At 40.0% G+C, this 27,653-nt stretch overlaps 1 protein-coding gene across 2 annotated transcripts; it reads right to left on the reverse strand.

The window, feature by feature from the left end:
• On the reverse strand, positions 1-25,811 carry LOC131240847 (ubiquitin C-terminal hydrolase 15-like). 2 transcript variants are annotated; one of them, XM_058239346.1, is made up of 15 exons: positions 25,500-25,811; positions 22,097-22,204; positions 21,445-21,817; positions 19,062-19,500; positions 18,504-18,966; positions 18,274-18,419; positions 17,703-17,791; positions 6,516-6,601; positions 6,246-6,408; positions 4,096-4,219; positions 2,246-2,403; positions 2,043-2,127; positions 1,685-1,897; positions 1,069-1,130; positions 1-990 (listed from the first exon to the last, which is right to left on the reverse strand). In XM_058239346.1, the coding sequence occupies exons 3-15, from the start codon at positions 21,729-21,731 to the stop codon at positions 270-272; spliced, it is 3,036 nt and encodes a 1,011-aa protein (XP_058095329.1). In that variant the 5' UTR covers positions 21,732-21,817; positions 22,097-22,204; positions 25,500-25,811; the 3' UTR covers positions 1-269. The 2 variants fall into 2 exon arrangements, with proteins under 2 accessions (XP_058095329.1, XP_058095330.1); XM_058239347.1 differs by having other exon boundaries at positions 21,445-21,873.
• Between the last annotated feature and the right edge of the window lie 1,842 nt (positions 25,812-27,653).

Consider the following 27,653-nt stretch of genomic DNA (forward strand, 5'->3'; position numbering starts at 1 on the left):
TGATCAGACTATTCTGGAAATAAAGCAACTAATCCCAAAAATGATTTCGGGTTTTGAGCGATATGAACAGTGTCTTTGGGGCACCAAGGAAAAGAGGGAAAAGGGAAGCAAATTCCCCACTTGCATACGACTGATACGCACCATTTCATTAAAAAACAAAAAAACAAAAAAAAAAACCACACGTCTGAGGCATTACAGGTATATTATCAACCCAAGAGAGATCTAATATCAAGTGGGCATGCCTAAAACTACAAGAACCTACAGACTACTCACAAACAGCCAGGAGTTTGAACAAAACTATCTTCAGGATTGCTCCCGTATCTTACAAACATGCTGCAGTTATTTGCTGAAGGTCGAGATTCAGTCAAGGAAACAGTCACCTGATCCAGATTCTTTCCATTATGTACACTGCCGACTGGTTGTGTCGGCATTGAAGAATCCAAAACAAAGCCACTGCTCTCTAGAAAGTATCTTGTCTGGGGCTTGCAAGGCAAGAACTTTGTACAGGAGATGGTGCTGTTGGAATAGTCTGGTGCACAGAAGGTACCAAATATCGAGGAGATAGGTTCAATGTTAAATGGGTCACTGTAGTCTACGGTGCTGAATGAGTCACGGGTGCTCTCAGTGGTAAAAGACGATTCATCTGAGCTTGTGAAAAGGGACCAGTCACTTGATGTGGCATCAGAAAAATCCGTGCTTACTGACTCTGTGTACATTTGTCTTGTAGGCAGGACATTTCTGCTTGCAGTTCTTAGACCCTGGTCATTCGCACAGCCATTTAAGCCTGTACCAGTTTCTTCATTGGGATCATCTCCTACTTTTGCAGTGTAATGCGGTGATGAATGCTCCGGAGCAAACAAGAGGCCGTTCTGCTTGCTTTGCCTGTCTCTTGATGGTTTTTGAGTTTTCGACATGCATTGCTTCGCAGAAGCTGGAGCTTGAAATGGGGCAGATCTACCAGTATAAACTCTCGGGGGGCGGGGGTAAGATCTGAACAAGACCCAACAGCTGAAACCCAGCTGAAAACAAGCACAATAGAACAAATAATAGAAAACTGAAGGTACATACCTCGAGTAGAATAGGATGTATGCACCTTCTGACATCACCTGACCTACTGGGACTGGCTCCACCTGTTTCACAGTCCTAATTAATCAGAAAGGCATAAAATGAACTTTTTATTCTCACATAACTACATTTTGATGTAAATTGTTTGGAAATAGTTTCAATGTTCTACAAGATGACCAACTGTAGGGGCTTGGATAAATCTAGTTTCATGACATGCCTTGGGACTAAGGTCAGCATTGAATGGTGTTGATGAAGAACCACTTCTGTTAATAGTTTCAAAACTCCTCACCGTGGGTGATTAAAGCGCATTTCACACCAGGCTCGAGTGGGGTAGCATGTGGGATGCGGGGACACACTCGGAGTGGGCGGCCCATGTGAGGTGGTACCCATGTGATTTGGGGCCCACAAGAAGGGTTCGGCCGAGGTCCTAACCCATGAGATGTGGGGCCTGGGCTATGAGATAAAGAGATTAATTCACCATGCTCTAACAGTTCGAGCTTTTAAAGCAAGTGGTTAATTGTCCTTCATCAGTGGGGTGCGAAGATTGGTTTCCTTTCAAAAACCCATTCAAATCAATACAAGAAAAGTAACAAAACACTCGTGGGGATATAATGTTTACCTTCGTGTCATCTATCCTGAACCACATGCCTTGTAGATCTTTCACATATGACACATAGTGGCCAGAGAAGGATGCATTCAGTGTATCCAAATGCACAACAACACCATACAGCATGTAAAGTGGAGGGGAGTCCCCAGTCCCAGTCATGAAGGGAATCATATCCAACATGTCGGGAAAAGATATGCATTTGTTTATCTTTCCATATTTCCCTGTCTAGTGAAGCATAAACAAATATCACTAAGTCCTTTTGAAAAGAAACTTCAAACAGTGAAAAAGAAAATAATTAAGTAAATAATGGGTAAAAGTCAGGCACGAGACAATGGCACCTTCCCAACCACCGATAATTTAGAAGCATTACCTGGAATCTCTTCAAAACTATTGTCAGGATATTTGGAGCCTCATGTACATTCAGTTGCTTCCGGGCTTTAACATATGTTGCACACCTTTTACCATAAAAAGCATAGAAGATAATAAGTTAATTTAGCATAGATGATCTCCTAGAGCTGAGATGAGTTTCCATGAATGGGATGAGAAGTCATGATTAAAATAAGACCATCGAACCTTCCACATCTGTACATGTTCTCTCCATCCAAATCCTCGGGAGCAGTAAATTGAGTAAGTGCATCCTCCAATGACTCAACCCAACCAAGGATCTCCAATGTAAGATCCATAATTTTTTCATATCGTTCAGATTCATGATGGCATCTCAGACACTTGACCTGGTTTCAGGAAAACACACTAAATAGTTTTAATAATCATCTCTTTTTATTCAGAAGAGCAACACAAATTTTACTAGCCGAGGAAAGAAATAATAATAATAACAACAAGAACAACAACAACAACACGTAAAAAGCAAAGAGAGATTATGAGATATCATCACATCTAAAAGATACAAAACACCCCCTGCACTTACAGAAATAGCCCTTGCTAAGAAAAGAGCAAGGAATCCTTGCCACAAGAAAGAATCCCGATCGCAAAGGATATAGGAAGGGGATAGCTTTCAGAATTCTGGGTTAGACGAGGCCCACCCCAAGACCATATATAGAATTTTCCTCTTAAGAGATTCAACCAAGGAACAATTTTCATCAATGATTCTGCAGTCCCTCTTTCCATAATCTCCACATCACTGCATAGACGGGAGCATCTTCCAATGTCACCACTCGAGAATGAAACTGCCTTTTCTCCCATTCTACAAGTAATTCCACAATGGAGCCATTGACATCCAAAGAGATTAAACAAGTCACTCCAGATGGCCCTTGCAACACCACAAGGAATGAATAAATGGTTCAGTCTCCCTACACATGATACGCATGCTGGGCATTGCAAAATTCCTCCTCGAGATTCCCAATTGTAAGGATTTTTTTTTCTTTGCCATGGCAATCCATGCAAACACTTGGACCCCATGTGAGACGACGGATTTCCACACCTTAGCTAGCAGAGATGTTGCCCCTTCTCTAGCCGACACTGACAAAAGGATGGACTTAGAGATACATCCATCATTCTTATTCCATTTCCAAGCTTTCTCATCTTTGACATCCAAATCACTACGCATCATACAATGTCCCCCATGTGCCTGCCATGACATCTATCTCCACATTGAGACTCCACTGAAGTAATACATTCCAGTGCACCAAGCCTCCATGACATTCATACCAATCTACCACCTTTGCATCTTTGTTCACAGAGAGAGAAGAGGATGGTAAGGACTCCACCAATGGAACCTCATCAAGACATGCATCATACCAGAAAGTCACTCCATTTCCAGGACCCATGATAAGATGGATTTCAGATCCAAAATAGACTACCCACTATGTGATATAGATCCCAACTTTCATCATTTATGCCTGGTCAATAGTGCTAATAGCTTTCCAAACTTCTGACCCCATATTCCTTGAGGGAATTATCAGAAACCAACCCCCCTTGGACTAACTGAATAATTTCAGCAATCAGAATAATGGCAAAACTAAAGAAGTATTCTCAGAGTTCATACAATCAATAGAGGAATGCTAATATCGCACATGCGCGCACGCACCTCCATGGAAACCTGTGACACGCATTTATGAATATGAACTCAGAACTGCTCATCTGGCAGTCACCATGGATGGGCACATAGCACAATAATCACACCAGCCAATCCTGTCCATTCTATCAGAGTTCGGGGGGAAAATGGATGTTATTGAAAAGGTTGAAGGGCACACAGTGAATGGAGAACTCCACTCGAGCAATTAGACAGTCCAACTGTTGTGATTTTTAGGTGAATGGAGGCCATCCAGATAAGCAATCCAAGTGTCATACACGTCCCATGCATGGAGGTTCATGGGACAACAGAATGTGATAATCTATATTAGCACTCGAATTAATATGGATCTGGAAAAAGAAAAAGAAAAGAAAGAAAGAATCACAACAATCACCTTTGATCTAAGATGTCCACCGAAAATCTGCTGTACCAATGTTGTTTCTTGTAGTCTTGGATCAAGTTCCTTTTCACCACCCAGACCTTCGAGGCATATGGATTGCATAGATGTAACTAGAAGCCTAAACATAAACATCTTCATCAAATCTAGAAGAGAGAACTCTAGCTAAACTATTCAAGAGGCAACTAAGAAAATTAAGACTATGCTTGCAAGGCAAGCATCTAAATCAATGTAACTTAGATACAGACACATGCGCAAGTTAAAATAGACACAAGGGATCAGACACCAAATCCTTGGAAAACCTGACGTGCAGACATATCCATACTGCCATATGCTGGTACTGAAAGATACGTTATCCTACAGCCATTAGTTTTAGTACAGATTGTACCGAAAATGTCCTGATAGAAATATATCAAAACTCTATATTTAGTATATAAACTATGAGCTTTGCTAAGCCCACACGCATGTGCAATAAAGCTCACATACACACATGTACTAACACGGCATGATAGTTCCAAGATCCAATCCATCCATCAAAACGGCACCATTATATTGATGTCACAGCCCAAGGACCGGGTTGACCCACTGGTCAGGTGGGCCACATTTTGCAAAACAAAGGTATGACTCTGAAGAACTTGACCGAAGCTATCTACCCATCCACCTGTTTCCATTATGGGGGCCTACATATGGAGTGGACCTAATTTATTCTTGGCAAACATGTAGAAGGTTGGACCAACCTGATGGAGGTATTGGATCTTGCACCTATGTACCATGTTGGCACACGTGTGGAGTGTACATGAGTTTTACTGCACATGAGTTTTATTGCACACGCGTGTGCGCTTAGCAGAGCTCTCTATACTATATATATAACGCAAACAGCGTTTGGCCAATTTTACCCCCATAATTAGTTTCCCAACGTGGAGAACTTAGGATAATTTAAGGGCATGGGAGGACAAGCGTGTGCGCTTAGCAGAGCTCTCTATACTATATATATAGGCATGGGAGGTACTATGCGGTCGAGCTCATGGGAACTTCCCATGAGGTCGAGCTGTGTGGGCCCCACCGTGATGCTTGTCCAACATCTACCCCATCAGTCAGATGCATCATTCCATGGTGGGCCTAGGTTTCAAAAATCAAGTCAATCCGTGACTTGTGTGGGCCACACCACATACAGAAGTTGAGAGGGGCTACCCTCCATTAAAAAATTCATAATCATTTGTTGGGCCCACCGAGATGTGGTTTGCAAATCCAGCCCATCCATTATGTGTGTCCCACTTGGATGAGGGTTAAGACCAAGTTTCAGACGCATCCAAATTTCAGGTGAGCCCCACCAAGTGCTTTTATATGTTTTAGGCATGTCTTCACATGCTTTTAGATGGTATGGCCCACCTGAGTTCCGTATACGGCTGATTTTTGGGATATCCCATAATTTAAAGGGGACCCATCAAATGCACAGTGTTGATGGTCGACAAGCATCATGGTGGGGCCCACACAGCTCGACCTCATGGGAAGTTCCCATAAGCACGACCGCTAGTACCTTTTCCCTATATATATATATATATATATATATATATATATATATATATATATATATATATATATATATATAAAATGCAAACAGCGTTTGGCCAATTTTATCCCCATAATTAGTTTCCCAACGTGGAGAACTTGGGATAATTTAAGGGCATGGGAGGACATTTTAAACAAAGCTAGGGTTGTTTTGGGAACTTGAAAATGTAGTTGTTGTACAATGCGTGGTTCAGATTTCACCCACAAAAAACACGGCTAAGATTTTGCCCGCAAAAAGCAGGGAGCAAGAGACAATTATTTACCCCCACAATTAGTTTTAGTAGGTATTAGGTAAAACTGCCAGACATGGAAAGGGTTTTTTTATGAAAATAATGTATTTCTGTAACTTCACAAACCTCCTATTCTCTCTTTTCCCTCAAAAATTCTCTCCCCAATCTCTCTTCCTCTCTTGACATGCGTAGCACATGCCATACGCCTAGTATAAATAACTGATAACAACAAAAATAAATACAAGGACATTATTGAAAACAAATTAAGGTCTTTTTTCCAATTCACCAGTGTCCTTGTTATCTAGACCCTTATATCACAATAAGAATGGCATGTCCATGTCCACACACCTTAAGAATTCATGAGCATCTTCCTGATCACCACCACCCATCCGGCAGCCAATGTTCTGCATGTGTGAAAGGATTCTGCTAGCAGACAAAGGGCCCGCTCCTTCCCTCAACATTGATACATGCTGCTCCAGTTCGCACATGAGGCACCAATCTCTCACCCAGCCTGATATAATATGGAACTAATAGAAGTTATACGGGTCCAAACAATATTAGCACAAAATTTATTTGTTTACGGTTAAGAGGAGCATGGGTTTGAGAACTGAAAATTACAGGTTCTTGAATGAGATCTTCGCAGCAGGTAGACACTGAGAGGCTTTGTGCAGGTCAAACATTGCAATACAGCATTGGCGTAGCAACTGCAACATTTTAAAAACAACAATAATAATAAAGAGATGACAAATTTGAAGTAATGCTTTTTCAAATTCAAAGGGAAAACCATGGTGAAGCACATTAATAAATTGACAAGACATTGAACTAATGTTAGAGGGAAAAGATTCATGTGTACATCAGGGATGCAGGGCCATCTCCAATTTACAAAATTGATATGCTTGGAACAGCATACTAATTCTGGATCCTTTGTCCCATATAAATATCAAATCCAACAGGAGCATGGAGTATTGAACTCGGCAAACCCCAAAAGCAGGATTGATGGATTCAAAATTGTTTATTAATGCATTAGAACGGTAACATTTTACATATTATTAAAGTAATTGAATGGGTTACAAAGTATTAGATTTTATATAATAGTTTATTATCTATCAAAAAATTTATAATAATATTTTACATATTTCTAGGGAGGTCTGGCAGGTGCCAAAAGGATTGGACTTTATAATAATATTTATATAATACTTGGGTGGCCTATGTAAGAAACTGAGGCACCATTTAAGAAAATTAAATATCCATGTTTAAATAAATAAATAAATAAATAAATAAGTGGCCCACTTGATGAATGGTTTACATGATCCGAAGGATATGGTCCATGTGTATCCAACGACAATACCTCAAGCTAAGCACTTCTATCCCTATCCATAGTCAACATATCCAGCGTTTTGACTGAATGCAGATCCTGGTTCACAGCCACAATGTGGGACCTGGTTCCCACTGTTGAATGGCATGTGTGATAGATCTGGGCCACTCATTGTGTAGTGCACACTGTGAACATTCCCTGGACTAAAAAGAAAACTTTACAGTTATCTACTCTCTTGCTTCAATGGCATTCCAACGAAAGTAGGCTTGATACTCTCTGTTGGTGGTGACTGGTATAGGATAAGTGGTGGATAAGTGGTTGGATCTTTGGTCATGAATGGCCTCAACTGTTGGCAAGGGATAAACTCAAGAAAATCTCTCAGATAAGATGCATGGTAGCAAATAAAAACTCCAACATGCACATAACACAACTCAAGAGCATAATAGTCCGAATGCAGGTACTGAGCTATCATACTCTGTTGACTAGCCATCATACTCTATTGGCGTCAATGTCCGTACGGCTAACGTCAGCATCTATACTATCCATATAGGCATGTAGCCTATGAAGGGTATGGTTTGGAAGATCTCGATTTTAGAAGATTAATGATGATTTTTGTGAGATTTTTTTATTTTTTATTTTTTATTTTTGGCTAGTTTAATGTGAGTTTCGAGCCCTCCAATGTATTTTCAGCAAAGCACCAAATTCTAGTCTTTCTGAAATTTTTGCCAATCAAAGGGATTTTTTTTAGAAAATCCAACACAGGGTTGGTCAGATATATTATTGTTGATCATCCATAGCTGTTATTTGCATGTTGATTAGATTTTTGTCTTCTTCTTCTTTATTTTGCTTTATTTCCAAATAAAAAATAAAAAATCATTTGATTACATGAAGGGAAGATAACCATGCAAATATCTAGACAGGTTTTGATCCTTCTTCTTGAGTTTCAGATCCGCTATGCGGGAATTTCTTTTCTTTCAAGCTGTTGGACATTCTACTATACAGAGAAAGTTAAGTGTATCTGTTGTCTCTTTGTGGTTCATTTAATTGATTTTTATTTTTTTATTTTTTTGTATCAGGTCATTATTAGCCCCTTTTATAAATCTAGTATGGAAGATAAGCTCTTGTGGGACCCTCTGATTCTCATACCCTATTGGTTACAACCATTGAGTCGAATGGGAATAATTACTTACAATAGGGCTCAATCAGTTAAGCTATTTTGGGGAGGAAGAGAAAGACTTTCTTATATATTGGACAAATACCCAGATTCTACAGGTAAGAGATTTAAAACCTGGACTAAAGAAAATTGACAAGGTTATGGCTCAGCTTTTAAATAGTATGGAGACTACCGTTAGTAATTTCGTTATGTTTTTAAGTCAGCTAAGAAGATATAGGATACTATCCAAAGCATGTATTCTGAAGATCACAATATATCCAGGTTGTACAAGCTGATTTTGGACTTACGAAGTTTCAACAAGATTCCAGAAGTCTAAAAGGGTATTTTACTATTTTGCATAGTATGCAGGACGAGCTGGCTATGTATCACCCTCTCCCATCTTATTGTATTCAAGACCATGAACTCATCTGACAACAATGTAAAGATACTCAAATTATACAGTTTCTCTCTAGATTAAATCTAAAATATTAGAGTATTCATGATCAATATGGAGCCAATCCCTTCTCTTCCAATGGTCTATGCCCTTGTTCAGAGAGTTGTTACTCACTCATTCTACAGTTCTATTGCTTCTGTTGCCCTTGATCAATCTGCATACATAGTTGGAGATTGTCCTTCTATTAGTCCCAGCTCTAGAGCTCCAAGTTGGAGCTCCCTACGTAGCAATCATGCCCTTAGATATGGTGATCGAGGCAGGGATTAAGCTCTTAACAAAGGCGGTCGTGGCAAATGCACTTTTGGTGCATGTGGCCATGGTCGTGATGGATCTACTCGTACTTGCACTCATTGCGGCGGCACCAATCATACTGTTGATTGATATTGGGATATTATTGGCCGTCCTTCTTGAGCAGGAGCATATACGATTGAGATTATATCATCCAATTCAGAGGAACCTCATCAAGTACCTCCAGCATTGCCCCACAGGATGCCTACCTTAGGTGATTCTGTCACCATTTCCAGAGAGGTATATGATTCCTTGATGCAGCTCCATACTCGAGATCCTATTTCTACTTCCAATGCTAGCTTAGCCCGGTCAGGTACTGCACTTCATGTTTCCTCCTCACCCCTCTCGTGGGTCATAAGACTCTAAAGTCACATTCATGTGACTGGTAAGCTTCACCTTTTTAAATCTTATCAACCTACTAGTCAACCTAGTTTTGTTACAATTGTAGATGATTCCATCTCTGGAACTAGTTCCATCACCCTTTCTCCCCCCATGTAGTTAGTTATCTTCTGTTCTACATGTTTCTTCTTTTTCATTGAATTTTTTTGTCGTGTAATCATCTCTTTAGCCATGGTTCTGAAAATCGGTATCATATCAGCCGATACAGGCATATCGTGTTCGTATCAGCTCGATACGATAAGCGATACCGGGTTGTATCGACCGTATCGGAAACAGTTGCCCCATATCGGTCCATATCAGGCTGTATTGGTACCGATATATCGGGTAAAAACGCCCCCTTCCCCCCCTCTCCCCTCAAAGCCTTCAAATCACTCAAATACATCATCGGATAGGGATTTTCAACACCATTAACAGCTACTTGGAGGATGAAAACATCAGATTTCAGCCGATTTGAAGGATAGAAACAGTTTGGGGCCGGTTCGAAAAAAATCGAAAAATAGGTATAAAAAAATCCTTTTTTCTATTGATACTTGTTGAAAACCATATTAATGTTTATTATATGCCTAGATCTACTAAAAACTACTAGATTTGAAGATCATTTTGATCTTTTTTGAGTTTTTTTTTTTTTTTTTTTTTGGCATTTACACCTGATTTTTGTGAAATTTTTGGAAATCGCATTTTTTATTTTTTATTTTTTTTTAATCTGATTCATATTTGAAAAGGGGAGCCATTTTCGATCAGATCTATAGCAAATCTGATCGAAAAAATTTATTAAATATGTCAAAAAAATTCTTTTCATCTGATCACAAATCTGGAGATGGGAGTTATTTTCGATCATATCTTACATCAAATCTTCTCAGGAAAAAAAAAAGGTGGGAATTTCTGTAGAAATTTCTGGAAATTCCAGAAAACATTTTTTTTTTCAAATATACTGCTTTGGGGGGACTAATTTTGTTAAGATCTACACCAGATCTGAGTAGTTTGGTTGTTTTTTTTTTCAAATATCATATTCATATCTAGTTTTCTTCAATTTTATTTTAAAAAAAATATATATCGAAACTTGAAATGTAATGCATGTCTAGGGAGGATATTTTGCATCAAATCTTATTGGTGATTTAGTTATTGTTAGGGAAATTGAAATTCAGGACCCGAACTTAACAATAGGTCAACTCGCTAGGACAGCATTCTTACCAAATAATGGTCCGATACACCATTGAATACATGGTCAAAAACAAATATTTGATAGATTCGTGAATATCTCATTTTTTTCTATTTTCTTATTATTATTTTCTTTTGCTTCAGAAAAAAATATGACCAATACAACCCCGATTTTGATACGCGACACCATATGGTATCATTTTTCCACAGAGCCGATACCGTCATTTAGAACCATGTCTTTAGCTGCAAATCTGTCTTGGTCATTATTCCAACTAGACATGAATAATGCCTTTTTTACATGGTGATCTTGTTGAGGAAGTCTATATGGATTAGCCACCAAGTTTTTCCTTGACCAATGACTCACCTTAATAAGGCTATAATGGTATTAAGCAGTAGCAGTCGTAGGCCTAGTTTGACAAGTTTAGTCATGCTTTGTTAGACTTTGGCTTCGTTAGCAACCATACTAATCACTCTCTTCATCTATCGACGCACTACTATGATTATGGTTTTCCTAGTCTATGTAGATGGCATTGTATTATCTAAGGATGATGATGCGGGAATTGCTAACCTCAAATCTCTTCTTCAAATGCAATTTGCGATAAAAGATTTGGGTATACTTTGCTACTTTCTTAGAATTGAGGTTGCCAATTCTAGAATTGTTCTATGTCAACAGAAATATAACTCTCAATCTCTTGCCTGAGACTGGCATGCTTTGGATGTAGACTTTTAGCCACATCTATGGATCTTACTCAAAAACTTGGTATCGACGATAAAGATCATTTATTTGATCCCGGCATGTGTCATCGCTTGGTTAGTCATCTCATTTACTTGGCTATTACATGTTTTGACTTATCATATGCAGTAGGCATAGTAAGCCAATTTATGCATGCTCCTCGTACGGCTCATCTTACTGTCGTATATCGGATCCTCCATTATCTAAAGTTGGCACCTGCTAAAGGCTTACGATTTCAGCAGCATTGTCATCTTCACATCCCCCAGTTACTCTTATGTTGATTGTGCCGGTAGCTTTCATGATCGGGGTTCTACATCTAACTATTGCACCTTTATAAGTCACAATTTGGTCACTTAGAAGAGTAAAAAATATATGATAGTTACTCAGTCCATTGTAGAAGCTGAATATAAGGTAATGGCGCATGCAACATGTAAACTTATGTGGCTTCGAACTTTGTTACGATAGTTTGGCTCTTCTTCTTCTGAACCTACTCTGTCTATACTATCAACTATGACAATCAAAGTTGTCATTCATACTGCGAGCAATCATGTGATTCATGAGCACACTAAACATATTGAGATTGATTGTCACTTCATCTGTGAAAAAGTGACCACTAAAGAAATTGAAGCTCCATTTATTCGTTCAAGAGAGTAGAAAGCTGATATGTTCACTAAATATCTTGGCCAGGACACCTTACATCGCCTTGTAAACAAGTTGGGCATGACTGACATCTATGCTTCAATTTTTTTTATAAGGAAAAGAACTGAAAATGTATAAAACAAGAAGGAAGAGGGAAACAAAGAAAAGGAAAAAGGGAAAAAAGGAAACAACACGGAAAAGAGTGAAGCAAATCTGTTGAGATAGCAGAAAGCCCCTAACAGCCTCAAAAACTAAAATTGAAATTATTCAAATCCTTAACATTTGTAGCCCATTCGATCACCATCCTTTTAGCCCTTGATCCCACAGCCTTAGCAGAAGAAGAATTATCATTAAAAGACCTTTCATTTCTTTCTTCCCAAACGGCCCACCAGATAGCAAGAATAGCCATGTGCCAGATGATAGATTTGACTTTCCCAAGTTTAAGGCCATTCCAAGAAGAGAGAAGATTGGCGGCCAAATCAGGAGCGCACTAATTGACTGAAAAACTCTGACAAAACTCTACCTAGATATGAGAAATGAAAGAACAATGGACCAGCAGATGATTCATGGATTCTGCCTCGCGCATACAACAGAGACATATGTTAACAATCTGCATGCCTCTCTTAGCCAGGTTGTCAATAGTAAGGATTCTATTGCGACCCGCCAGCCAGCCGCAACAAATGAACTTAGGAGGAACTGGGTATTTCCATATGAACGGGGTAACGTCTTGCGAAGGGTGCGACACAGGATAGATGTAGGAGTAAAGTGACTAAGTGGAAAATGATCTCGATTTCTCTAATTGCCAAACAAGGCTATCGGGCTAACTACTGAGAGGCATGGTCTTAGAAATGCAATCCTGAAGAGCCGCAAACTCCCTGGCTTCGCTATCGTTCAGATTTCTGGTACATCTGATGTCCCAAACAGTTTGAGCAGGCGTGAGAGAGCAGCATCTGTTGATAAGGATGTCTTTATGGGGAGAAAGCCGGTAGATTTGAGGAAATTGAAATTTAAGAGGTTCTTCCCCTACCCATAGGTCTTCCCAGAACCGAATAGAAGAGCCATTGCCCAAAATGAAGCTGCTTTTCTCAATCATAGGATTTTTAGCTGTAAGAATTCGTTTCCAGATACAGGAAGCCTTATAGTTCGAAGAATCTATAGGCCACCAACGACCTTGGGAGGAGCCATACTTGCCTTTAACAATCGAGGCCCAAAGAGCGTCCTTTTCAGGGCCAAGTCTCCAAGACCATTTCCCTAGCAGCGCCCTGTTCATGACTTTCAGATTTTTAACATTCGCACCGCCTTCCTTGAACAATTTACAAACTTCCTTCCACTCAAGCAAGTGAATTTCCTCTGATTTTCCTTACCAAACCACAGGAAATCTCTTCTAATTTTGTCTATAGCCTTTAGAACCGAGCCTGGGCATCTAAACAGCGACATGAAGTAGAGGGGAAGGTTAGAAAGGGTTGATTTAATCAGGGTCAGGCGACCGCCTATAGATAAGTATCGGCATTTCCAAGTGGCCAGGTACTTTTGGAATTTGCTGATGACCTTATCCCACAGATTTTGGCGGGGCTCCCACAAAGAGGGGGAGACCAACAAAAGAAGTTGGAAATGTATCTATGTGGCATCCAAGCGTGGCTGCAAACGACTGGAGAGCCTGAGAAGGAACATTAATTCCAAGCATCTTCGATTTACTCATATTGATCCTGAGACCCGAGACCACTTCAAAACAGCGCAGGGCAATGAGGAGATTGTCAATGCACTCTGCAGAGGCATCAGAAAAGATAAGGGTGTCGTTAGCGAACTGGATGTGAGTTAGGGGATCAGACAACCCAGGCATCGCAATACCACGGAGATTTCCTTGATCCTGCCCTCTAATCAGCATTTTAGACAGCGCCTCGCGGACGATAAGAAAGAGAAGAGGAGAGAGGGGGTCCCCCTGCCGCAACCCTCTCGAGCTTTTAAAAAAGCCTCTGGGGGATCCATTTAGAATGATGGAGAAGTGAGCCGAACCGATGCAAGCAGCAATCCGCCTTTCTCCACTTGGCCCCAAAACCCATCCGAAAGCATATAGAGAAGAAAATCTCAACCAACGTGATCATAAGCCTTGGCCACATCCAACTTGCAAAAAATACCTTGCGACTTAGACCTATGGCAAGAATGGAGGACTTCATTAGCGATAAGAGCTCCATCCATAATCTGCCTTCCTTTGATAAAGGCATTCTGATTACACGAGATTAGATTCCCGATAACTTTCGATAGCCGAGAAGATAGAATTTTAGCGAGGATTTTATAGGGGCTCCCTATCAGGCTAACAGGTCTGAATTCAAAAAAAGGGCTGGCCCCAACCACCTTAGGAATAAGGAAAACGAAAGAAGCTCCCAACCCTTTCGATAATCTACCTCTACTTTGAAATTCCTGGACGAAGAGAAGGACATCTTGGCAAACAGACTCCCAAAAAGTCTGATAAAAGCTTATTGGAAATCCATCTGGCCTGGGGACTTGTTCCCTCCCAGAGCGTCAACTGCAGCCTTGACCTCATCTTCAGAGAATTGGGATTCCAGCAACTGAGCGTTAGCTACCTCCAGTTTGCTTAAAGAAATATTGTCTAGGCGCGGTCTGACCCAGTTATCAGCCGACAGAAGGTCTTTGAAGTGGCTAATGGCGAGATCTTCAATCGCCTTATTGTCCACAATTCTGTTCCCGTTATCGACTATGCTGAAGATGGCCTTAGAACGGGCATGCATATTGGCCGTATTATGAAAGAACTTAGAATTTTTGTTACCCTCCGCAATCCATCTAACTCTAGATTTGATCCTCCAGGAAGCTTCTTCTTCAAGAGCTCTGTTCGATAGGGCCTGGAAAATGTTAATGCACCTGGCTAGAGATTCGGACGATATCGGATTAGCTTTAGACTCCAAATCAATACACTGGAGTTCCGATAGAAGAGCTTCGACTTTGCCCTCTCTCTTCTGAACTTCCTGCTGACGCCATTCCTTAAGTTTAGATTTGAGAAGTCTGTGCTTGCAAAGAAGCTTATGGCCAGCAAAACCTTCCACCTGGAAGCTTGTCCAGCAGTCGATTATCTTTTGCCGAAGGCCATCTGACTGGAGCCAAGAGAAGTTGAACTTGAAAGGTTTCGGGCCCCAGTTGTCTTCCTCCACAAACAAAAGGATCAGACAATAATCTAAAGTGGTTCCCGGCAAGGCAATTTGGTGCACAGAGGGAAAAACGTCGATCCATTTGGGAGATATGAGGAATTTGTCCAATCGGGATTGAATAGGAGACGTTCGGCCATTTGTCCAAGTGAACCTAGCTCCTAATAACAGCAGGTCAATAAGTTGTTGATGCTAAATCCACTCAGAGAATTGAAGCATTGCTGAGGAAGGCCTTCTCTTTCTGGAATGTTCTTCCGCAAAGCGGATGATGTTGACGTCACCAACCACACAGGACGGACCTGAAAAGGATCGTCTAACCTGGGTTAACTTGTCCCAGAACTCAGACCTGGCGGAATCAATATTAGGCCCATAAAGGACAGAGACAAGGCACTGGAAATTAGAGTACTTATCTTGGAGGTTGACAGTCACCGAACAAGCGCCACTAGAGGAGGAGAGGAGGTCCCACTTGGAAGATTTTCAGGCAACGAGAATCCCACCTGAGTTACCAACAGCATCCAAGGAGAACCACTTGGTGTCATTCGCCTTCCACAAGGTAGGCAGCAGATTATCCTTAAAGAGAGAGACCTTAATCTCCTGGAGGCACACAACATCTATGCTTCAACTTGAGGGTGAGTATTGAAAATATATATGTAAATTTATTTTATTTTATTTTATTTTGAAAGGTTGTAAAAAGAATATTTCTCTTTTTTTTTTAGCATGTGTACATAGGCTTGTATGCTTCTCTCTTTTTTATGAGTGTGTGTACATAGGCTTGTATGCTTCTTTTTCTCTTTTTCTAATTGTGTGTACATAGGCCTGTATGCTCTACCAGAGTACTACACTTTATACGTGTTACTTATAATAAAGGGGTATGTGTAAGTTAATACAATAAACACAACCGATTGCCCTAGCCATCTCTACTCTCTTTCTTTCTCTTTTTATCCTTCTTTTGCTTCCCTCCTTATTTCTTCTCGTCTTTTCTTCTATTAAACTCCACTTAGTCAAAAGTAAAATAATGAATGGTCCAAACTCGGAGGGTAAACACAAATGGTAACTTGTCCTCTCAGTGCAATTTTATGAAGCAGCGATTTGGATTTTGGACGGTCTAGATTGCCATACAACTATACCATGTGTACGTTTGAAGACTCACACTGACTTTTGTGGTGCAAAACTATCATAGCTTCTTCTTCTTCTTCTTCTTCTTCTTTTGAACAGTACAAAACTATCCTAGTAATCAAGCCCAGTTATCTAATGCGGTTTGGTAAGGCCACAAGCATGCGTACATGTACACACACAACATAGAAGTATAGCAAAAGGTGGGAGATCCAAACCATCCATCGAATAGGTCCCACAATCTACATGGCCTTGCACAAGACATGGGCTAGTCCTCATTAGGCAGTCCACAATTTGTGGAATGAATAGATGGAAGAGAACTACCTAATTAGATTCTTTCATTTGTAATCCTTTGATTTCGTGACCGGAGCACCCTAAAAGTGTGGCCGACCCAATTTACTCTCAGATTGTGCAAGCATGTGGGCCACGGTAGGTAGGTGTGCCGGAAAAACTAGGAAATTAACTCAAGTGAGAGACTGAGAGTCCACTTGCAGGCATGGTGTGCTGTAAAGGCCGTTACGTAAAGGTAACGGTGGCAACCGTTACACGTTATGGGGTCGTAAAGATTGTAACACTTGTTACGGATAAAATGGCCCGTAAAGGCTGTAACGGCCCGTTACATCCCCCATAAAGATTGTAATCTAATGGGGCTGTAATGGCCCATTACAGGGCTGATACAGGTTTTTTTCAATAGAAGAGAGAGAGAGAGAGAGAGAGAGAGAGAGAGAGAGACCATAACAGCCGTTGCGGGGGCTGTAACGGCCGTATCGTAAAGGTAACAATGGTGGCCATTACGGCCACCGTTACCGTTATATACCTTGCTTGCAGGAGACATGGAGAATTTTATCCAAAAGATGAAATCGCCATTTTTAATGTAGTACATATTAGACTTAAATTTCACATCACATTAGAAAGTTGACATGGTGTGAGCTTTAATGACTCAAACAAACGGAATGTCATAAATTCCATAAAAAACAGTTCTCTTGAAAAGGGTAGAAGTGGAAATGTAAAACTTAGGGTAAATATAAATTTATGTGATGTGAAATTTGGATAAAACTCAATAAAGGAGCCCGAAGCCTCGTGGCGGAATCTGTTGAAGTAATCCAAATGAATCCGACATGTGCCCTTTGTCCTTTTAGAAGAATACATGCTATGTGTTGCCCGAAGAACTCACAACAAAAGCACTTAGCTTTTGCTTCATTAATTAAGTCTGTATCGATGCCTTGATTACGATCTTCATTAGTGTTACATGCTTACATCCAGTTCCTCCCATTTCCTTGATGAATGCAATACAGATTTCTTGCACTCGAATTATGAGCTCTTTTTAGCTTTATATGGAATGCTTACGGCCAAATAAGTAGAAAGAAGTAACCAGATACGCCTCTAGTACTCTACCTGTTTCCGCAATTTAGAAGCCCTCTTGGAGATAAGTTCCACAATTCACAATTAAATAACTTGACCAGTTCTTCATAGGGGAACAACACCTGAGGCATTAATAAAACCAGGACCATGATCAGTAGATCTTTTTTTTTTTTTCATTTCTACAGAGCTAGGGAAATGGTAACCCCGTGCTTAGATAATTTGTTCACAAGTGAGGAGCATGCATAATGAGTGTTGTTCAAGTGCACACGTGCCTCTACCTGCAGACACACAAGCCAATGTTGCATTTGTGAGGGACATCCAAGCCATGCATCTGGTTCGCAGCCCCACCTAGGAGATGACCTGGCCCAAAAATCAGGTCCAAATAACTAAATAGGATCCGCCACATGTTTACAAAAACAATGGACAGTTTCAAAAAGTTGACATGATCCATAATGTGCATGTGGACCCGTCTGATGAGAGGGCCTTACCTGATTTTCAGGGCAGGTCATTTTCATTAGGGCCCACCCCAATGCATGAATTGGCTGTTGAACTGCATTTCAAATGTTTTGGGGCTCATAAAAACCCGTGTAATTGGAGACCCTACCTTATTCTTCTTAAGGCTATCACTGGTACACCCTGCAGTAAGTTTCGGGAGCTTCTTTCGACCCACCATCTTCATACCACTGATTTTTGAGATAATGCTGCTGCCTTCTGTGGGAACATCTGTGGAAGCAGTTTTTCGAGGGATTTCTGCATACCATCCACAGCATTAGGGGACATAACAGCCAGCAAATGAAAGGAAGTAAGCACTCAAGCGCATCCAAGAGGACCTACTGGATTCATTGGCTATGTGAGTTTTCCTTTCTGTCCCTGCAAACAGGCGTTCTCTTGATGCTTTTAGCATTGATCTTTGTGATGTAGAAACTGCAAGTTCTGGAGCGTGAAAAGGACTCTCGGATATTGTGCTTGCCTCATATGAGATCTTTTCATTGCAAGAGCTCAAGTCAAATGTTTCATTTGTAAAAGGCAATTCCTCCCCTAGAAAATTACCGTTAGAACACATGAAGTCCATGTTGATGTCACTTCCATTTATCCCATTTTTCTCTGAATATAGCGACATTGGAGAACTGGATGCACTACTTGCTTTGAATGCAACTCCATGTTCAGTGGTTAACCTATAAGGTGGGTCCATAGTACTTGCGACAACAGTGCATCCATGAGCATACATGGGAGGGCTGCTCAAGTTCTGCTTTATAGGAGTTTCATAAAATGATTCAATGGAGCTGCCTTTACCTAACTGAAAACACAAGGGGAGAGTATCATGGTTAGAAGATACACCAGGAAATTAGCTAAACTAGAATGGGCTACATGAACCAGCTTTATAGTAAGGACCTTCTTTCTCGCAGTCACCGGAGGTTCCTTTGATTGAGAACAGTTAGATATGGAACCAGGAGTCAGAGTGGTGGCCCCTCTGCTATTGGTTTCTTCTAAATAATCAAATGAAGTGGTCTCTTCACTTTTTGAAGCCATTCTGTTGAATTTGAAGGAAACCCGTTTCTCTGAATGCTCTCTTCCAACCATGGAATGTTGAAATGTATCAACTGCAGTACTAGTTGTCATAGGAGGATGGATTGATATATCTGGAGGAATACTCTCTAGCAAATGCTCCTTGAGTTCAAAACCAGAGAATGGCTTCTCATTCAGTAGAACCCTCTGGTGAGCAGATTCTGTGGAAGGAGGACTTGCAGACGAATTCGAGTTGCTAATGTCCAACTGCTGGCATTCTTGCTTATGGCCTTGCCTCCAATGAATTATTTGGCACTTTCCTGAACTGCAGGCCGGTGGTGAGTTTAATGACTACCGAATAAAATACGAAAAGGTCCAAATGATACTAATTCAGATTAATTTATGAGCAAGGGATTCTTCTTCTTCTTCTTCTTCTTCTTCTTTTTAAGGGAATAAGGTAACAAGAACGCATTGAAAAACTAAAAGCAGGGTATGGAATTCTGACCAAGTGATTTAGATAGCAAAGCTAGGCAAGCACCCAGTCCATTACCAACTAATGGAAATGAAATTTCACATGGTTCAAGTGCTCATAGGAATGAAAATGAAATCATGCCTCTGTGTGATGTTAGATTCATATGCCATATTGGTTGCAATGTTTTCTAGTAAAATATAACATCTTATATTGTGTACATGGATGGTGTAGATATCAATGATGCATATCACATTATGTTCTAGACTAGATGATATGGCGTATTAATTACATAGTTGATATACATATCTTCTGTGGGAGTTTTGCGCTCTTGTTGTCGGTGCCGAGCCCAGATAGAGGGTTTCGTTAGGCTGGTAGCCTGCACCAAAATTTGCCACAACTTTTTCTCATGATTCCTGACAATCTGACATTTTGGGACATTTCGAGAGGATATGGTCATTCATAGAGTGGAATGACGGAAGGGGATTCATGTAGCCAACCCATAAGGCTTAGACAATGATGAATTAAATTTCTTTTGAACCTCACCAGTCACCATCAACTACAAAACTCATATGTGTACCCAAGCCATTGCAAAAGGATTGTTGCAATCATGCTATGCGCATGAAACCAAAGCTTTTGCAGTCATCACATCTGTTTCATGTCCAACAGCAGGAAGAAACCCGCTTCTTAGTGTGAAACATCATGCACGCAGCACGCCCACTAACTAGTAATGTATCTTTCTTTTTTTTGCATGCTTCCTTAAGTATTTCACTCGAAGAAAGGCATGTGACCCTTTTGCATGCTTCCCTACATGAAGAAAGGTAAATGGCTACAGGCATCAAACATACATCGTCTGTGTGATATTTTTTTCATATAAATACTATATCTGGATAATGTTAACCCTAGGGTCTATCTATAACTGCAGCCCTTATCTCCCGACATTGAGAAAAAGGTTGACTTGCCCCTTCTTGGGAAGTGGAATACATTCCACACGCATATAATGCAGGGGCATTGAGTCTTTTACCTCAATTAATCAAGGTACCCACAGAATCATTGTACACTAGGGGCTCGTATCTTGGTGTTGGATAAAAGTCACCGTCATCATGATCATCATCATCTAGTACACAAATCTTGTTCCACCATCCCTTATCAAGGACCATATCTCAGTTCAAAAATAGGTCATCAAGTCTTTCTTACTACCTCCACCAACGTCCTTTCAGGCCTTCCCCTGGCCCTTGTAGAGACTTTGACTAAAAGACAACAGCTGACAGCCAAGAGGACTATAGCCACATCACTAATTTGATTGTAGTGTAGCAACAGACCTTCACTCTTTGTTGAATAATCATTCACCATAGTTTGCAGTGCATTCCTCCGCTGAACAACAGAAAAACCAATGACGTTTCCATAAGGAGTGGTGCATGCCAGTCCTGCAATATACTTTGCATCAATGACCAAATGTTACCAAACAAAGGGAATATCCCCACATCCCGGAATTCAAACTTGGCAGTTCCATTCACAGAATCTCCCAAATTTTCAAGGGAAAAATAGGGGGCAGTCCTAAGCTTTTACTGACAAGTCTAGACAATGGGCCTCTGCTTGCAGTAGCCAAACATACAACGCAAGCCAACCCATGAAAGTATGCTGACAAACTCAGAGCAGGTCCTTGGCACCTTATTCAGAACTAAATATGATTCCCTCTCATAATTACACCCAGAGAAAAAAGAAAAGAAAAAGAACACGGGACTTGGGAAATAACTCAAAAACAAGTATTTTTAGGTGAAAAAAAGAAAACAACCATACCAGTATCTGACAGACTTGCATCTGGAGCAGCGAGTTGCAGCAGGGCGAAAGCATCTGGCACACTCGTGAAACCCAGTCTTTGAAGACAACACAATTGGGATAACACTAGCAGTAGCTATTGCTTCGACTCTCAGAGCTTCTTCAGCTGCCAATTCAGCAAGCATGCTTATCCTAGCCTTCTTCTTTGTAGCTTCGTTCCATTTCCCAAGTAAGACGTAAGTAACCAGAGGAAGCACAACCAAGAGGAGGAACAGGGCGGGTATATCAGCTTCCCTTGGCTTGAGCATGTCCCCTCCAACATACTCATGTCCAGTCCCCACCCAATACTTCTCGGAAAGGAAATCCCACCAACTTCAAGAAATCAAGGTTTCCCCTTCATTTTCACATGCAATGATGGGAGAAAAAACATCAAAGATTGCATCTTCATTTCTTGGGAAGCAAGAAAGCAAATTAGTCAGAGTTTTGAGATCTTCGTAGCAGCTTACATAAAGATTTAAAATTTTAAAAAAAAAAAAAAAAAAACTAACAACATTTCCTAGAGATTTAAGGAAAAATAAAAAAAAAAAAAAGAACCATAAATCATATACAAAGCAGGAAGATATTGTTCTCTTTCTGATCCTTAACAAGTTTTGAGATTTTAATTGCACTTTACCTTAAATAATAGAGATCCAAGAAAAATAAGCTTCACTGAGGCCTCCATTCACATCCAAGGGTCAACAAATAGCAATTGAAAACATCGATTTCTCTGTGAAAGCAAGACCTGTGAAAATATATATATATATATATATATATATATTTGCAGAGAGCTCAAACAGGGAGTAAAATGATTTTACTAGCAAAATTACCTGAAATAACTTTGGTTCAGGAAAACCCAGCTCCATCAAGGAAGCCATTCATGAAAAGAAAAACAGATAAGGACCGCTACAAGTGAATCTTTGATTGTCAGATAAAGAAGGAAAGAGCATAAAAGAACACAAATAAAATCCACAGTTAGAACAGATTCTTAAGTGATAAATTAGTTGCACACTTTAAATAGGCAATATTCAGAGGTCTGGCTTAATACGGTCAGTCCTTCGGAAATCTACATGAAATAATTAAAATTGGACAAAAAAAATATATCAATAGTTACCATCTTTTTTTTTTCTTGGAGGGTAATTATGGAAACAATAAAATAGAAACGAGACGGAACCCGAATGAATGAAAGGAAGGACAGTAAAAGAAGCTAAATGAAAGCTACAATTATGAAGAGTTTCTTAATTATAGAACTGTTAAAATCTCATAGGCTTTAAGTAGAAAATTGCAAATATACAAAAGAAAAACCACTTACACAAGCTTCTTACACAATCCATCCAAGAAGAACATGAGAACAGACCTGGTTCTTTGAAAGCAACATAAAATCCAGCATTTGTGGATTTCAAGAGAGAAGATGGAAAGAAGTGGGAGGAGCTAAGAAAATGGATCCTAGGAACCCAAACGTCAAAAATCTAATTCATAGAAACCTACATGAAGCCACTTCTTTTTCCTTTTTTTCTTTTCCTGTTTTTCTTTTTTCCTCTTTTAAGGTTGATGATCAAAAACTCATTGATTGCAATCAACTTATTTACTAGACTATTCGATAGCTCTAGATTGTAATCAACTTATGTAATAGTCTCTTACATTGTGCCTCTAGGAGTTTTGTTCTCTCATTGCCGGTCCCAAGGCTAGATAAAGGAGGAGGGTTGCATCAGGCAGCCAGCATCAAACTTATGCCATAACTTCCATCATGAATCCAAGCAAGATGACATTCCAAAGAGGTAGTAAGAAAAGACTTGATGACCTATGGTCTAACTGAAGGTCTGGCCCTAGATATAGTGGAATGAAGGAACAGGATTCATGTAGCCAGCCCCGAATTGGGAAAAGCTATGATGATGATGATGATTGTTTAACAAAAACACTTCTTTCACAATTACACAGAAAAAAACAAAATCAAGGTTGCTTTTCTTCAACAAACCCTAAATAAAATCCAGTATTTATAAAGAGCAGTATTCCAATAAAAAACTAAAAACTCGTGAAAAGAGAAGGATAGCTTTTGAACCCTGAGCCATATAAAAAACTGATTTCAGAATATAAGACTTCAGAGAAAATTCATTTCACCAAGCTGCTACTTCTTACATTACGCAGGACAGAAAATTAAAATGAAGGCCTCCAGGTGGGTCTTTCCCACCAACATCTCACATGTGTAAGACATCTGACCTGAAGGTGGGCCCATCACGAAGATCCCCGTCTCAAAAATCAGGCCAACCCAATCATCGGGTGGTTCACACATGTAGGTTGAGTGACTCCCTCCGCCATCATTGATTTCAACAGCGCATGATGAATGGACTGACTTGATTTCTGCGCCAGATTATCTTCATGGTTGGGTCCATAGCATGGATCAGATGTCCTGCACAAGTGACACATTGGAAAGGAAGAGGAGTTGCTTCTGGGTAAGCATGCAACTGGCCCTAGGAGATCAATTCTCATTTCAAAACAAAAACAAAACAAAAAAAATCAAATCCCACATTTTCACAATAAGGTTTCAAGAAAAACTGAAGGAAACTGAAGAAAGATGATAGCTTTCTAACCTTGGGGAAGAAACCCAACATCAAAATCCAAGATTTCAAGAAACCCAACTTCACCAAACTTATTCTTTGACACTTCCACAGAGGAAGAAAACAAAAGGCCTATTTATCCACCAAAACCCAAGAGAAATCCAGCATTTTCAGAACATGGTTTCAGGAAAAGGTCATGAAAACCAGAGAAAGGTGTTAGTTTTTTATTCTTTTTCTTTTTTTACCTTGATTGAAGAACCCTACAAAACCCAACTTCCTAATTCCAAGATCTCAAGAAAACCTCCACCATCAAACTCCTCCTTTTACAGATTACTGTTTTTTCAATAATACCAAAATGAAACCCAGTATTGCCACAGTAGGATTCTAAAAAGGGATAGCTTTTTCTATCTTGAAAGATGCTAAAGGAGAAACCCACAAACTCAACTTCCAAAAACCAACATTTCAGAACCCACTTCACCAAACCTCTTTTTTTGCCATTTGTGGGGGGGGGGAGTAAAAGCCAAAGGTCTATTTTTCAACAAAATTCAAATACAATCCAGCATTTTCACTCTAAGATTCCAAGAGGAATGGGGTTAGGTTTCTTGCATTGAATGAAAAAAAGAAATACTCACAAAACCCAACTTCCATAAGACAAAATTTCAAAGAAACCCCCCTTCACCAAATTATTCTTCTATAATTTCAATGGGAAAGAAATTCAAAACAAATGTTTGGTTTTCCAACAAAGTCCAATCCTTCTTGCCTTAACTAAGTAAGAAACGATTGACAATACCCACCTCCAACAAATCAAGATATGAAAGAAAACCCATTCCACCAAGCTACTCGTTTCGAAATTTCACAGGGGAAAAAAAATCAAAACCAAAGCAAAGGCCTACTATTTTTCTTTTTTCTTTTTTTTACACCGATTAGTATGAAATCCTGCATTTTCACTGCAAGATTTCAAAAAATAAGACTTTGAGAAAATCAATTTCGCCATGCTTGCTCTGGTTCTACAATTTCAGACGCAGAAAAATCAAAACAGACACCTTATTCCTTCAAAAAAAAAAAAAAAAAACCAAATGAAAATCCAGCAACTCCAATGTAAGATTCAAAGAAGGATTAGCTCTCTTATCTTCTAAGAAATAAGATAATATTCACAAAAACCAACTCCAAGAAATCAAGATTTCAAAAAAATATAATAATAAAACTTCATCAGACCAATTGTTAATTTCACAGATTATCAATCAAAACAAAAGGCATATTTTGGAAACAAAACCCAAATAAATCCAGCATTTTCACCATAAGATTCAGAGAGGAAAAAACTAACTAGAAAAGGATAATGCCCTCAAAACCCAATTCAAGAAATCAAGATTTCAACAAAACCCACTTCACTAAGTTTCTCGTTTTGCAATTTCAGTAGAGTCCCAAGAAAATCCAGTACTTCAAATGTAAAGATTTTCGAAGAAGAAAGGGGTGAAGTCTTCTCACCTTGTATGATGCCATTGAAAAATCCCAAGTCCAAGAAAACCCACTTCACGAAGATGCTCTTTTTTCTTTTCCTTTTATGCAATTGCACTGATTCGGAGCAAGAAAAATCAAAACCAGGGCCTCATTTTTTTCAACGAGGCCCCGATGAAACCCAGCGGTTCCAAACGTACGATTGAATGAGGAATGATGAAAACAGGAGAAAGCCGTTGCTTCTCTCTATCTAAGAAGAAATGTAGAAATCTGATTGAGATGGTTTGATTCCTCAGCTACTGCTGCTGGTGCTACTGTTGTTGGTGCTACTGCTGCTATAGTGTTGGAAAATAGTGGTGTTGCATGTGCTCTAATCTGCCCATTACAGAATAGAAAAATCCTCGAAAGTCCTTTCACGTCCGAAGACCCAAGGGTCAATTGACCCTACGCGATTCCAAGCGGCGGTTAGACAAAGTGCGTCTGGCTCAGGCCAAACAAGTAGCCTAGCCTACTTAGATTAATAAGCTGGGCTCCGGTTTAGGTCAGCCCTACCTGCCCAACCTGACCCAACCCGCCCATACATTAATCGATGGGTTGGGCTAAAAGATCCGACCTGACCGGACCCATAACCTGAAACAAAAATATCCTAATATACACCTTTAATTGCTCTTCCACGAGTGCATAAATGAGAAACGATATAAATGTGTTACTACATAGCCATTTCCAATAAAATATGCATGGGCTTGACTAGACCTATTGCCACCCCTTGTAGCCAACTGCAATTGACGATGGTAGTGGCGATGTTGGTTGTGTGGATCGCTTGATGGATGGACAGAATGGCCTAAAATCAAGCCGGTGAGCCGCAACATGAGAAACAGTGAACTACCACAAAACTTCCACATTAAGTTTGGGCTCACATGACGGTTGGATCGTATGATTTTTAAAGTGTCCAAATTTCATGGTAAAAGGCCTTTTATGTGTTGGAATTTTCAAAATGCAGCACACTATAAGGGCCTGTTTGGCCCAACCGATCCCATGGTATTAGGAGGGATGGGATTGCGATATCCCGGGATATGCATGACGAGCCAAACAGACCAGGTGAACTTGTCCCGGGATATAAGCAATCCCATGGATCTTAAAACAATCCACTTACATCACCATCCTTACCTTAAAATTGATCTCATCCCTTGGTTGGACGGATTGGATGGTAAAATTCCGGGATGTGCCCAGCATGCCAAACAGACCTAGTGAACTTGTCCTTGGATATAGCAATCCCATGGATCTTAAACCAATCCGCTGACACCACCACCATCGTTACCTTAAAATCCATCCCATCCCTCCTAATTCCATAAGATTCGCCCAAGCCAAATAGGCCCTAAAAATATTTGAAAATTCAGTTTTTAGATTTTCCTACCCTAAGGATATTGGTTCAAATATTCTCAATTTTTTTTATTTTTTTTTCAGTTAGCTTGTTAGCACACCCCCATTGTCAATTCACACTTCACTGTTAGCCACCCCCACAAGGGATTCGATACCATGACCTTAGTGTTGAAATGAGGTAATATTCTCAAGTTACTAAAGGAGAAGAAAGCTTGTAACTCATGGTTAGATTTTATCTTATCAAAACCCAATTGATAAATTGTAATTTTTGACCAACCCAACAAATCTATCAATGATCTATCCTATATAAAAGAGATGTAAGAGCCCAATATGTTACCCCTTAGAGTGGGGCTAAGAGGATGCAAAAGTTGTTCACATGGGTGAACCCACGCGCATGGAACATGTAATGGAGAGGAAGAACAGGAGGGATGAGACTCTCTCTCTCTCTCTCCAAATAAGGAGTAACAAGGGTATCATGAGACATCAATTATAGTACCTCAACACTTTAGGGGGTGTTTGGCTCATGGTATTGGAAACGATTAGGTGGGATGGGATTCACTCTTTGGTTTGTTGTACATTGAATAAATATATCCACCATCATTTGAAATTATTGGGAATAACACGTGTTATATCCAAATTGTTCATCCATTTTGTAACCTCATTTTATGGCATGAGCCTAAAAATGAGGCAGATCCAAAACTTATGTGGCCCCAAAAGAAGTTTTCAACGGTAGGTGTTCAATCCTCGCTGCTTTTTGTGACAGGGTCCACTTAAGCATTAGATCTACCCGATTTTTTAGCCCAT

This window comes from Magnolia sinica, chromosome 3 (genome assembly GCF_029962835.1).
Source record: "Magnolia sinica isolate HGM2019 chromosome 3, MsV1, whole genome shotgun sequence".
NCBI lineage: Eukaryota > Viridiplantae > Streptophyta > Magnoliopsida > Magnoliales > Magnoliaceae > Magnolia > Magnolia sinica.

What these genes read in the sequence shown, in the direction of transcription:
- LOC131240847 (XM_058239346.1), bottom strand. Translation starts at nt 21,731, where the DNA reads ATGCTCAAGCCAAGGGAAGCTGATATACCCGCCCTGTTCCTCCTCTTG. An exon ending in CGGTGACTGCGAGAAAGAAG is followed by an intron (nt 18,967 to 19,061) that starts GTCCTTACTATA and finishes TTGTGTTTTCAG; the next exon opens with TTAGGTAAAGGCAGCTCCAT. An exon ending in AAGATCTCATTCAAGAACCT is followed by an intron (nt 6,409 to 6,515) that starts GTAATTTTCAGT and finishes ATATTATATCAG; the next exon opens with GCTGGGTGAGAGATTGGTGC.